A 14,776-nucleotide genomic window follows, 5' to 3' on the forward strand; every position below is an offset into this window, starting at 1 on the left:
GGGAGGTACCGGATGACTCAAAAAAGGCTAATGTAGTGCCCATTTAAAAAAAAAAAAAAAAAAAAAAGGGAAGGAGGAGGATCTGGGGAACTACAGGCCAGTCAGCCTCATCTTAGTCCCTGAAAAAATCATGGAGCAGGTCCTCAAGGAATCAATTCTGAAGCACTTGGAGGAGAGGGAAGTGATCAGGAACAGTCAGCATGGATTCACCAAGGGCAAGTCATACCTGACTAATCTAATTGCCTTCTATGACAAGATAAATGGCTCTGTGGATGAGGAGAAAGCAGTGGACATGTTATTGCTTGACTTTAGCAAAGCTTTTGATACAGTCTCCCACAGTATTCTTGCCAGCAAGTTAAAGTAGTATGGGCTGGATGAACGGACTATAAGGTGGATAGAAAGCTGGCTAGATCGTTGAGCTCAACAGGTAGTGATCAATGGCTCCATGTTTAGTTGGCAGTCGGTATCAAGCGGAGTGCCTCAAGGGTCGGTCCTTGGCCCGGTTTTGTTCAATATCTTCATTAATGATCTGAAGGATGGTGTGGATTGCACCCTCAGCAAGTTTGCAGATGACACTAAACTGGGAGGAGAGGTAGATTCGCTGGAGAGTAGGGATAGGATACAGAGGACCCTCGACAAATTAGAGGATTGGGCCAAAAGAAATCTGATGAGGTTCAGCAAACACAAGTGCAGAGTCCTGTACTTAGGCTGGAAGAATCCCATGCACTGCTACAGACTAGGGACCGAGCGGCTAGGCAGCAGTTCTGCAGAAAAGGACCTAGGATTACAGTGGATGAGAAGCTGGATATGAGTCAACAGTGTACCCTTGTTGCCAAGAAGGCTAACGGCATTTTGGGCTGTATAAGTAGGAGCATTGCCAGCCGATCGAGGGATGTGATCATTCCCGTCTATTCGACCTGGAGTACTGTGTCCAGTTTTGGGCCCAACACTACAAGAAGGATGTAGAAAAATTGGAAAGCATCCAGTCGAGGGCAACAAAAATGATTAGGGGACTGGAACACATGACTTATGAGGAGAGGCTGAGGAACCTGGGATTGTTTGGTCTGCAGAAGAGAAGAATGACGGGGGATTTGATAGCTGCTTTCAACTACCTGAAAGGGGGTTCCAGAGATGATGGATCTAGACTGTACTCAGTGGTCACAGATGACAGAACGAGGAGTAATGGTCTCAAGTTGCAGTGGGGGAGGTTTAGGTTGGATATTAGGAAAAAAATTTTCACTAGGAGGGTGGTAAAGCACTGGAATGCATAACCTAGGGAGGTGATGGAATCTCCTTCCTTAGAGGTTTTTTAAGGTCAGGCTTGACAAAGCCCTGGGTGGGATGATTTAGTTGGGGATTGGTCTTGCTTTGATCAGGGGGTTGGACTAGATTACCTCCTGAGGTCCCTTTGAACCCTGATATTCTATGATTCTGAGTGAATACCTGCAAGCTTCATGGAAGCTATTTAAATGCACCATAATACAGGCTCAAACTAAGTATAAGCCCCTAATTAAAAAAACACCCAGTGATGGGACCAAAAAAAATACCCACCATGGCTAAACAATAGAATAAGAGGCAGTTGGAGACAAAAAGACATCCTTTTAAAAACTGAAAGTCAAATTCTAGTGAAGGAAATATAGAGAGGGGCATAAACACCAGGAACTTAAGTATACAAGTATGATGAGGCAGGGCAAAAAATAATTTAAAGAGCAATCATCAAAAGACTTAAAAAATGTTGCTGTTAGTTTTTGTAAGTATATCAGAAGGAGGAAATCTGCCAGTTAGTGTGGCCCCTGGACGATCAATCTGCTAAAGAAGCATTCAGGGAATACAAGGCTGTTGTGGAGAAGCTAAATGAATTTGCATCGGTCTTCACTGCAGAGGATGTCGGGAGATTCCCACATCTGAGCCATTCTTTTTTGGTGAAATATCTGAGGAACTGCCCCAGATTGAGGTGTCATTAGAGGACGTTTTGGAACAAATTCATAAATTAAACAATAAGTTACCAGGACCAGATGGTATTCACCCAAGAATTCTGAAGGAACCCAAATATGAAATTGCAGAACTACTAACTGTGATATGTAACCTGTTGCTTAAATCAACCTCTGTATCAGACGACTGGAGGATAGCTAATATAGTGCTGATTTTTAAAAAAGACTTTCAGAAAGTCCAAATATACTGCATCAAAGGTAGGGATAAGGTAGGTCACTTTTCACAATGGAGAGAGGTAAATAGCAGGGTCCTTCAAGTATCTGTGCTGTTCAGCATATTCATAAATGATCTGAAAAAAGGGGTGAACAGTGAAGTGGCAAAATTTGCAGATAATTCTAAATTACTCAAGATTGTTAACTCCGAAGCTGACTTCAAAGAGTTACAAAGGGATCTCACAAGACTGGGTTGACTGGGCAACAAAAAGGTAGATGAAATTCGGTATTGATAAAGTAATGCACAGTGGAAAACATCCCACCTATATCTACAAAATAATAGGGTCTAAATTAGTTGTTACAACTCGAGAAAGATCTTGGAGTCATGGTTAATTCTCTGAAAACGCCTGCTCCATGTGCACCAGCAGTCAAAAAGCTAACAATGTTAAGAACCATTAGGAAAAGGTTAGATAATAAAACAGGAAATATGATAATGCCACTATATTAAATCCATGGTACAGCCACAGCTTGAATACTGCATGCAGTTCTGGTTGCCCCATCTCAAAAAAGAATTAAAATTGGAAAAGTACAGAAAAGGGCAGCAAAAGTTATTAGGGGATGGAACAGCCTCCATATGAAGAGAGATTTAAAATACTGGGACTGTTCAGCCTGGAAAAGAGATGACTAAGTGGGGATATGATCTACATCTAGAAAATCATAAATGGTGTGGAGACAGTGAATTAGGAAGTGTTGTTTACTCTTTTGCATAACACAAAAATTAGGGAGCACCTAAAGAAATAGGGGTGAAATAGGCAGGAGGTTTAAAACTAAGATTAGGAAGTACTTCTTCACACAACTCTGTCTACCTGTGGAACTCATTGCCAGAGGATGTTGTAAAGGCCAACATTATAACTGGGTTCAAAAAAGAATTAGATAAGTTCATGGAGGACCCCATGCTCTGGGGTCCTGATCCATGACAACGACTCATAGGCATTATGGTAATGCAACTCATAATAGATGCTGTTGCCACCTCATTGTGGCTGAGGTATCATGGCAGCGAAGGGCACAGTGATATATTTGAAACTGAATATTTTAAGTACATTTTTAATTTAAAAAAAATGCTTGTCCTATTCAAATCATTCTGCCTCTCCATCTTAATTACTTCATGATAAATATATTATGGCAAACTCAGAGCCTTGAGAATTTTATACACATAAATCCTGATAGTGCAAAGATGCAGATTCATAGTGAGATATTTATTCCAATTTTTTTCATTAAGGACATTTACCATCTTTTTTTCCAAGATTACAGTTATTGTTTGATATAGTTTTATTTTTTTTTTTTTGCCTTTTAACAGTAAGTAGACATTCTCGACAGGGAATTTCTCTGCTGTCCTAGTCAGGCATAGATTCAGGCCTACACTCAAAATCAGTGAAATAATGAACAAATGGATTAAAGACCTTTTTTATTATTAGCACTTTCTCCTTTTCAAGAAACTTTTTTAAATGCTCAAATAAATTTTAGTCTCTAAGCTGCCACAAGTACTCCTTTTGTTTTTAAACTAACAACTCAGAGTACATACAATGGTAATATTTCACAAATGTTTATGTGAATCGCTTTCTAATGAGGTCATAGCTAGTTTCCTGGACACAGTAGCTCTTATGGCATTTCCTCTTCTGGTCTCTCCCTTTCTCTGTTTTTTTTATAATATGCCTTAAAGACAGAGAAACAGACTTATATAAATTAAACATCAGAATTGCTAGGAGAGAACCAGCTTCAACCTCCAAGTTTCACAGTAGCAGTCCTACTACATACCTTGAGACTGGAACTGAACATAGACACCTGAGATGGGGTTATTTAAAAATGTCATTGAAATGCAGTAAAATCTTAAAGAAAACTTGTCTTAATGTTAGAGGTGCACGAAGAGGAAAAAAATCTAACCTCACAATTTAAGATGTTTCGTTAATTTTACTGCTTTCTACAAAAACCTGCTAATTCTAAATTTTAATTCAATTATATGATACACACGCGTGCACACATACACACACAAAAGTTAGTTCTAACAATCACCTCACAGCCAACAAAATCTTAGGCCAAAACTTGCCTTCAATTTGTCCCAGGGGGCAGTCTTGTGAACAAAGTTCGGGTGATGAGATCTTGGTGGCTAAGGAGAGGAGCTTGCTGTATTCTGGACTAATTGAAGCCCTTTTAAAACTTGACGTGATTACCTATTTAGGATTCCAGGATTATCACCTGTCTGTGTCACTGCAGCCTAGAATGTCTAAGTCAATGTGAAGCGATGGAAACAGCTACAAGTATGGTTGAGAGCTCTTTTTGTTTAGAATATCACGAGGTTCAAGGATCACTGGGATTCATGATCTGTTACCATCCGTTTTAAGTTCTCAGCTATTTTGACTTTGCAAATTACACCAGTGCAGTGTACAGCTACGGTAAGGCATGTATATTTCCCATCCCAAGAGCTCTAAACCATTGTTACATCAGAAGTAACTCAATGAATTGCCACCATTACTGTATAGCAAAGTTGCATGCAACAATTTAATTGGTTGGATGAAGGAGAGACTACAGATTATGGATTACTTGGTCCAAATGCCACACGTGATAGTATGGTCTTCCATCTACTAGTGCTTTATATATGTTAAGTTGAAATAGTCCATCTTGTAGATTATGAAGCTGTACATCATTCTATCCAGGTTCATGTATGGTAAGATGGGGAAATTGTAGATAAAAGTGTGTGTGTGTGGTGTGTCCAGAAGATGTGAGGAATCCTGAAGGACCCCAAGATTGTGGACCAGTTTGACAAGCTAAAGATATATGCCTTCAACTAAGAATGAAGTGATAGTAGTTGCTAGATATGCACCTTCTTCATGAAATTGTCCCAGTTTTTAAAAACTCTCTAAAATGTTAATTAAAACATATATGGCATATACAGAATATGTGGTGAAGTGGTGCAGTGGTTTTGTTAATATGACTTTGGGATCACAGCATTATTCATGATTTAGTGGGTCATTTCAGATTATCACCATTCATATTGTGGTATTACACCATACAGTCACACATATATAGAAAAACTATATTTTAGCAGTTTTTAGAAATCGTTGGTTAATTTGTATTTTTATATCCATCCACCTGTAAACTCAGGCAGCAAGTTGTACTGGGAAACTAACTTTGGGCAGGTCTCTGATAGAAAGGAATGTTATAGCTCATATATTTTAGAAATTTTTACATGGTATCTAAAATTAAACAACATTATGGATCAGGTGTTGCAAATTAAAGTCCAATAGCACTTCCTTCCCCATGCTGCTCAGAGAGATTCCCCTTGCCTACCATGTGCCTCTCCCCAGCTGGGGGAACTGCCATTTTATTCCCACTATCTCCCATCCCATCACTATCCTTGGATCCCTCAGCCTCCCTGCAACCTTTAAATCTGCCTCTTGCTCCCCCTCACTCTCCCGACCCATAGTGTCCCTGATGCTCCACACAGGCCTGTATGCTGTCCAGCCCCTGAACCATAAAGTGGCAGCAATTTTGGCTGTGAGCATGGCGTCAATCGCATTGAAAACAGTGGGAGGTGGCAGCCAACTTTATTATGTGCAGCCTTACTTCCACATGCAGATAGACTGCAAGGAAAAAGCAGCCAACTTGTTGACAGTAATGGGAAATGGTGGTCATTTTAAATAAAGGAAAATTTGTCAATTGGCCACCTTTCAAGTTTTCATAAGCAGAGTTGTGATAAAATCATCAGGTGGTAGTACCGATAATTTGTAACTAAGCAAGACTAGAAAGAACTGGTCAACACCATTGTAGAGGGATAAGTAAATTTTAATTCTAGTCAATACTCAAATTACAAAGGTGCAGAATTATGTTTATATATAATCTTGCTGCCCTGCGAATGTTTTTGAATAGTATTTAACTGTCTTCCCATTGAAGAAACAGACCCTCAAATATTTTATGTATTTGAAAGATCACAAACTCTAGGGAAAAATAATTGCTTTGGAAAAAAAATACAAAGCTTTGTTTAAAAAAAAGACATTTTCTCTCACTGTCTCTATCACTTTGTGTCACCAGCAGCATGAGTTTGTTAACCTTCAGAGTGGACTGCAGAGCTCATCTTTTCTCCCTTGCCTATAATGAGTTGAGTGATGGGTAGTAGTGGCATTGGTTCTTGTGGAGATTCTGCTGGGGGCAAGGTTAAATTAAATGTAGTTGCTGGTATTTTTGGTCTTTGGATAATTATTGGGCATATGCTTGTTTTTTAAAAGGATTCTCAAGAGCTTCAAAACCTTTGAATGGGTGCTTTTCGTTGTAAAGTAATAAGAATAAATGGGTGGCCATATTTGGAATTCACATCTTAAAATTACTTTAAGATAGTAATTTCCTTTTTTCAGCACAGCCTTTCACCAGGGATTTTTGGTATTTTTGCTAGGGGCAGATATTCTTATGAGAGAGAATTCTTTGGCTGTGTTTATAAAATTATTTAAAACTACAAAATCCACTTTTTTTCTTTTTATTTCTTTCAGAAGTGAAGCCAGCTTGCATATTTAACAGTGTGGAGTATTACGATGGAGACATGTTTCGAATGGATGCCTGTCGTTTCTGTCGATGTCAAGGTGGTGTCTCGATTTGTTTCTCAGCCCAGTGTGGTGAGCTACACTGTGACAGGTACTATGTGCCAGAAGGAGAGTGCTGTCCAGTCTGTGAAGGTAATTTGTCTTAATATTCACTATTACAGTTGCTCTCTCTTATTTGTCTTTTAAGTGATGATAAGCACTCTGAGCCAGTGTGCGTTGTCACATTTTGTCATTCTAAAGTTTTGGCAAAATATAGATAGTGTTTTTTTTTAATCCAAATTATCTTCTACAGTTGCTGGCTGCTATGTTTGGTGCACTGTTTCCACTTCAGCCATAGCTATCTCATGCCAGGTACAAGCACAATCGTAATAATTAAAAAATGGCCTAATTCCTCCTGAAGACCTTGTATTGCGGAAGCTGCTCCTTGATTCTGTATCCACACAACTAGATGGACTGCTCTGTTGCAGAAGTCTCCCATTAATTAACACCCTGCCAAAAAAAAAAATCTAGACTTCCTTCTGCCTTCTGTCAAGCATGACACGGATTTCTCTGCTTTGCATTTATGGCAGTTTATTTCCAAAATGGGTAGGCATATGGAATGCTTGTGGTACCAGTCTATCCCAGTCTGAGAGTGGGTTGTTCTCTCTCTCTCTTTTTGATAGCCTTCTCTGTGTGCCATGCTGCTGTGAAGTGTCATTTTGGATGACTCTCTCATTGGTCTAAAAAGGATTATGTAGGAAGTCTCACATTAATCTCTGGCTTGCACCAACATTGGGACAAGAAATTATTTGATGCATCCTTTGCCAGCCATGTCTCCAAGGACGACTACCACTCTTAGTGGCTGCAGCTGCCAAAACTTGAGTTTGTTGAGATCAGGAAGCAGAGAGAGAGCTCTTTGAGTTATTGGGTGGGGCGGGTTGCTCCAACCTGGTTCCTTTTCCATTATGCTTCTAGAGGAGTTGATCCAGATAAATTCTGAATTGCCTAGCTTGAGCAGCTGCTGAACACTTTAGCTAAGGAGTATATGTATTGGTTTGGTCCTGTAAAGTCCCTTAGGGTTTAGATCTTGTGTTTCTTTCAGATCACTTGTGAGCAGGTGAGATAAGCCAGGATGCTTAATCTAACCATGTCCAGATTTGTACCTGAGGAGGCTGGAGACAAAGCATCCTCAGTGGAGAGCCTTCAACAAGGAGATGGCGCACTCCCGTTGATCTGACAGAAACTCATGTTTGTTGAACATCAGAGCATGCTGGGAGACTCCTTGGTTTGTCCAGCTCATATTGGTGGGCTTGTTTTGGCTTGTTTGAGGGGTTTTTCATGGTTGTAGGATGTGAATGTATATTGTCGTGGTCTTTTGTAACGTTCTTATTTTGTAACTTATTAATACACATGCATATGACTAAGGGCAGGTCTACACTAAAAGCGCTACAATGGCACAGTTGCACTGTGTCTGGTGAAGAGACTGTGTGCTGATGGGAGAGCGTCTCCTGCCAACATAGTGCCAGTGTGGACAGTGCTTAGGTCTCTGTAACTTGTGTTATTCAGGGGGTGTCTTTTTCACACTCCTGAGTGACATAAGTTAGATTGATTTAAGCATTAGTGTAGACGTGCCCTAAGAGTCGAGATCTGAATTCTGTTCCTAGCTCAGCTGCAAAATTAGTGTGTGATATTGGCAAGTCCCTTAAACTTTCCTAGCCTCGATTTTTCCATCTGTAAATATGGATTTTTCAGTTTCCTACCTCACACTAGTGGTGTAAGGATGAATTCAGTAAAGTTTCTAAGGTACATTAAGATCTATAGAAGAAAGGGGCTATACAAGTTAAATGTTGCTGTTGTTACTTGGGTAGAAATATTTAACTGACTACAGCCTGGGGGAGAGTACTAAATGTGGCATGTGACAATATACTCTTTCAATGTTAACTCTGGATCCAATCATGTAACTGTTTCTCACTTGAGTAAGTATTTCATACTCACATGAGTAGTTCTCTTGAGTCAGTGGTTCTCAATCAGGAGTACGCAGAGGTCAATTGGGGGTAGGTCAATTCATCTAGATATTTGCCTTATTCAGTGTTTCTCAACCTGGGGTCATGACCCCGATGGGCTTTGTGGGACAGTCACGAGTTCAGTTTCGGAGAGTCACAAGTTCAGGGCCGGCATTGGGGGGTGGCAAGCAGGACAATTTCCTGGGGCTGCATGCCACAGGGGGCAGGGCTCGGGCATAAAGTACCCTGAAATATATGTGCAATATTTATCTTCCAATAATTTATTTTATAATTATATGGTAAAAATGAGAAAGTAAGCAATTTTTCAGTAACCGTGTGCTGTGATACTTTTGTATTTTTATATCTAATTTTTGAAAGCAAGTATTTTTAATTGAGGTGAAACTTGAGGTATGCAAGACAAATCAAATTCCTGAAAGGGGTATAGTAGTCTGGAAAGACTGAGAACGACTGCCTTAATTGGATGGGGTTTTTGCTTCAATGGGACTGCTTGTATGCATAAAATTTCCAGGATCAGACCGTATAAGCATAAACATATATATGTCAATTAAAATTAAACAATATTTGATTAATGATGTGGAAACCTCTCTTTCTGGTGATTGAATGGTACGTTGATCACTGTTGTATCTAAATGACTCTCATACACTCAAACATAGGGGCAACTTCTCTGCCAGAGTTACAACACAAAGAAGGTGACCCATGACCTCTCATGTTTACTGAAAAGTTGGTACTACGTCATTTGTCAGCAACTTATTCTGACAAATGGTTCACTACTATGTTAGACTGCTTTTAAAAAATCAGCTTTACCTTTCCTCATCTGAGACACTGCAAATGGAACTGCCAAGTTAATTAGTTTTTATTCTCTTAGATGTTGCAAGTTAGGATATCAGAGACTTCAAATGGAATTCTCTTGGCGTGGCTGGTTCCTGGTAGCCAGGATACAAAAGATAATTAGACGGTTGTCAGCAGAACCCCATCTCTCAGATCTGGTTTTTAGTCTCGGCTGTTTTTTAATTTGGCCTTGTCTGATACAACAGTCAGGCTCTTGCTTCGTTTGCCTGGTTGTCTGACAAAGGTCTTGCGTGCTGCTTATATGCCTCCTTTTCTGGTATGGCTTCCCATATCTTCATGTCAGGGAAGTATGGTCTCTGGCTTTTCAGTAACTGGCAAGCAAAATACTTGTTCCCTTCTGTAAATCTCAGTTGTGTCCTTTTGGGTGAGGTTAGGTGTTTGGCTCTCTCTAAGGGATTATAATTTTACTACTTCTCTTGGTGTGATAGGGCATGCCCTACTCCTGTCATTTTTGCTTTCATACATTGTTCATTGATCTTCCTTTTGGAGATATCACCAGTGCTTCGTCTCACCACCTTTTACATGCTCATGTGGCCATACTATTTACGCAGACATTCAGCATAACTAACCTTTTTTTTTTATTCCCAGGTGGTAGAGGTGGAAAAAGGTCTCGCCACACAGAGAGCCCCCTTTATCAGCCCCAGCTAGCCTTTCTCTCTCTCTTGATTCTCCTCCATTGTGCACTTCCTTCTGGTGCTCTTTTATCCAATTTCTTTGTCAATAGGCTAATTAGCTTATAATTTACCTGGCCCCAATCTGATCTGGTAATCAGGAACTTCCTTAATCAGGCTCTCTGGGGGGACTAATTGTTTAAACAGTGACCAGAGTGCTTGTTCAGTTGCTGATTTCCAGCACTCTATTATAAGAGGTTTTATACCAAATTACAGCCCCTATCTTAATCAATCAAATTCAGTCCATATGACACACATCAAAGTTAGCTGTCTCAGTTTCTTGTATGATAACATTTTTCTTTTTGAATTTCCAAAGTGGTCTATGCTAAACAGAAGCTAGAAAGACATCAGTTAATCCTTAATTGGTGCAGATGTTACACATCATTACTTACTTCTCTTCTGAGTGTTGGGGATTTTTGGTGGACTTTCTTTTTCCTCAGTGTTTTCTTTCTTGTTACAGTTGCTTATTTTGTCTACTTACAATTTTCCTGATTATTTGAATTATGTTTCTTGATGGATCCTCTGTGTTCTTTTTCTTTACTTTTGAGCTCACAAATAGTTGGTACAGGCATCTATCAATCTCACTAGACAGAAATTTTTCTGCGCTTCAATTCCTCCAGAATTTCTTTGGAAGCAAGGAGGAGTGTGGCCATTGTTACACCCCTTCAAGGAATGTAAACTACTGTCCCTGAGTATGCAGGGCTTGCTCTATACATCCATGACAATATACATTGCTTGTGGAAGATCTCTTGGTGCTCTCCTTCTGCATTTGTATAAAGGCTAGTCACAGTCCCACCCATAGAGTTTTATGAGAAGAGATCTCCTTATTCTTTTCCATTGAGTATGGCTTGTATTGGTTTGAGGTAAGAAAAATTAAATAATTACAAAAAAACCCCATAAGGTTTGAAGAACGTTATGGTTGCAAAGACAAGACCTCAAAAGTTAAGAATTACCAGAATTAAGCTTGTTTGTGCAGCCTTAATTTTGTCTCCTTGTGGTTTGTGCATTTTGATAGTACTGGCCATCATTGTATAAAAAGTTTGTGGCAGAATGAGGTAAAGAGTTTAGCAGTCCTGAGTTTCCAGTCCGGTGTCTTGACCAAAAGAGAACATCCTTATTTCTTTTAAAGAATTTTGCTAATTTACCATCTTGTGCACTGAATGAAACAGATGTCTTTAAAAAAAAGTACTGTGTGATCATGTCACTCAAAGTTGCATCCAGTTTTATCACAATGAATACCCACACACAGTGGAAAAAAAAATCTGATAAATTCAATAACTTTTGGGTGCTTGACTTTGCAGCCTTAATGTTCTTTTAATGTCGTGTTTTTAGTGTAATTTCCTAGGATTTTGGGGGGGAAAGAAAAGAAAAATATATCATATGAGACCATAATGATCCTCATATAGGTCATTGGTGTTTTAGATTATTTTTACACAGAACCTTTAGTTGCACAGCTCATATCGCATATCTTTAGTTGCACAGCCACAGGAGTAAGCAATAGGAGTAGTAAACTGTTCTTCATAAACTAGCCATGAGAGGAAAATGGGAAAGCTACTTTTAGTGGTGTACACAAGTATTTGCTGGAGAGTGGTGAAATGGCGAGTCAGGGTTTGTAAACTCTTTGTATGTTCTGGTGGTTATAGATGGCACAGCCAAGCATATAGGTTTGGCACATTCATTCTGCAAGGTAGTGTGATTATAAGTGAGACCTGGGCATACCACATTAGAGAGAAGATTCTATTTTTGGCTCTGCCAGAAGAGATCACCTACAACCTACTTCTTAGAACATATGTAAAATGTGGGGAATGATATTTGACTGTCACTTAATTTAGGGGTATGAAGCCTTGTTCAGTAATAAAGGGTATGAAGTGAACAGAATTATTACTAGTAAGTGGAATAGGTGAGACTAGAACTCGCGGTCTCCTGGTTCCCAGACCAGCTCTTTTCCCAAAGGGATAGTTACTGTTACTCTGTTCCATTAGAACTCAAGCTTTGTGGGGCTGTGAAACATCCTCAGTGCAGATGGAATGTAGTGTGGACGTGGCATATTTTCAGTGCAGATAAAATGTCAGTGGGGCCCCTGAGAATGCTCAGTGAAGAACCAGTATTCAGAGATTTGAACTTTTTAGAGGCTTGCTGTTAAACTTTTGCAAATGGTGAGATGTTCAAATGGTTATTTTTCAGATCTACAATTTAGCAAAATCCAGGTAGATTTTCATGGGTACAAAAAAAGGCAGCTGTCTGACTCCAGTGTTATCTCCTGCCAACATTAAAGTTCTTGTTCCAAACCAGAGAAGCATTAGAGCCCTTCAAAGGACAAGTGGGATAATTTTTTAACGTTATCAAAACTCCCTATTTTCCTGTAATCTCTGTTTTGGAAATGGCTTAACAACTTTCACTGACACATAATGGGGGAGAGGCGAATCACAAACCTAGCATACAAATTTTCAGTTCAAATGGTTACAATTTGGCAAAGTTATGAGCAACTGAAAATGGGGGCTTATAATGGGAAGTGCTAGGAAACTTTAACTATAGGCATTGTTATAGCTCTCCCTGTAATGAAACCAAGGGGTTAGTCTTCTGAATACAGCTGTTGGTATCTTTACAAGGGCAGCCGATGAAACTTCAAGAAATATCCCAATTTTCTCATTGTTGGTGGCAACACTCATTTCGACTCTTTTGTTCTTGGAGATAAGTCTGTTTTCTCTTCAAATCCTTGAAGCACGTCTATTGGCTGGAATTTAATCTAGGGGAGAGAAAAGTTTCTCTGCACATATTTTGGATTTGCTCCTGTTTTTAGTCGCTAGTGTTAACTATTAAAATGTTGGCTATTTCTCAAATGTAGTGCTAGTTTGAGTTATTGTTTGTTTTGTAATCTAGAATTACTGCTTGGTTTTTTTATATCTAATGTAAAAAATTGTATTAGAGATACGTTTCCTTTTTGTGTTTGTGAACAAAATACATCAGCATCATTGCTAATTTGGATGAGTTGAGTACATTCCTGAAGATCAAAATATACTTTTCTTCGTAGTCATGGAAAAGCATATGTAGAATAGCATTATTCATTTGCATGAATGTTGAAGAGAAATCTCAGTATGAAGAGGTATGTTCCCAAACATAAGCATGATGATTACAGTAACAAGCCCTGAGGCACATGTATCTCATTTTCTTTAGTAACAAGAAAGCAGGTCTTTGAGTTTTAAATTCCAAGAGATGAAACTGTGTTGTACAGAGTAATGCAAATAACTGTTAAAGCTTTGAACTTGACCTGATAGGGCAAAGTAATGTCATTGTAGCACGTATGTGTCTGTATTATGCAAAAACCGGGGGGACACAGGGAGAAAAAAGGATTTTTTCTACAAAGACACTAAGCACGCAATCTGATGTCAATGCTAAGTCCCAAAAAGTGTAGGGGAAGGCTTACTTTTTATGTCCTAAGGTCACTGAGTGTTAATAACAACATAACCAGGTGGTTTATAGGGTGAAGTTGTCTCACCAATGTAAATTCATGGCCTTTCAACCGTTAGAAAACAAAATGCAGTCTGTTTGCTAATTATACACACATAATATACAAAAGTACAAAAAAAATAGTTAGGTCCTGAAGTGTGAAATCTAAGTGTTGTATTTTTGTGTATGCTTATTCTACATGCAGTTTAATGTAGAAGGTCACACTGTTTTGGAACCAACAGATTTGTTAGCAATCCTACATAGTATATAAATTGGAACAATCTGGAAATGAAAGTCTCAACATGAGGTTTTTAATATTCTAGCACTCACTTGCTAGTGTCCACTTTACTCTAGTTAAGGGTGCAAAATAGTTTGTTATAACCCTGTTTTCTCTTCCTTGTAAGTTTTTACAAACACAAACAAACAAAAAAAATCTTTTCAGCCAGAGGTGCCAACTTCCTGGTTTCCCCAGGGGTGATCATCCCCTGCTCCACCCCAGACCCCACCCCACCTCTTCTCTTGCCTGCACCACCCCACCACTTCCTGCCCTGTTCTGCCCCCTCCCCTAAGTGTGTCCTGCCCTCGCTTCACCTCTTCCTGCCCTAGCTCCTCCCCCCAACACCTCCTGCATGCCGCTGAACAGCTGATCACCAATGGGTGGTAGGTGCTGTGGGACGGGGAGGGGCTGATCAGCAGGGCCACTGGTGGCTGCTGAGTATTTACTGTTTTTTTTTTTTTCCTATGGGTGTTTCAGCCCCAGAGCACCCACAGAGTCAGAGCCTATAATTTCTGCTGAATTTGTCTAAATTGGTTGTATTTGAAAGTTGGGGCAAAAATCCCTACACCATTTTTGTATTTAGAGTACACAGAGGTGCTAGGTAGGTGAAGAGTATGACCAGTGGAATATTTCAAACGAGTCCAAGAATTTCCACTTCTGTAAGAATTATCTGTATATGCATAGATGCAAGTACTGGGAAATAGCCACTCCCTAACTTCTGTCTATTCTTTGAATATCCTCTCTCATAGTGACTGCAGAACTATATTATGCATTCGAACATCCAGTCTCCTATCAA

General features: G+C 39.5%; 1 protein-coding gene across 1 annotated transcript in view; it reads left to right on the top strand.

Annotated features, from left to right (window-relative positions):
- The window catches only part of CRIM1 (cysteine rich transmembrane BMP regulator 1), a 325,649-nt gene that overhangs the window by 180,402 nt on the left and 130,471 nt on the right, over positions 1-14,776 (top strand). Inside the window, 1 exon segment of the mRNA XM_038396670.2 lies at positions 6,683-6,865. Coding sequence (XP_038252598.2) covers positions 6,683-6,865 — 183 coding nt within the window.

The sequence above is a fragment of the Dermochelys coriacea genome, chromosome 3, assembly GCF_009764565.3.
Source record: "Dermochelys coriacea isolate rDerCor1 chromosome 3, rDerCor1.pri.v4, whole genome shotgun sequence".
In the NCBI taxonomy this organism is placed as follows: Eukaryota; Metazoa; Chordata; order Testudines; family Dermochelyidae; genus Dermochelys; species Dermochelys coriacea.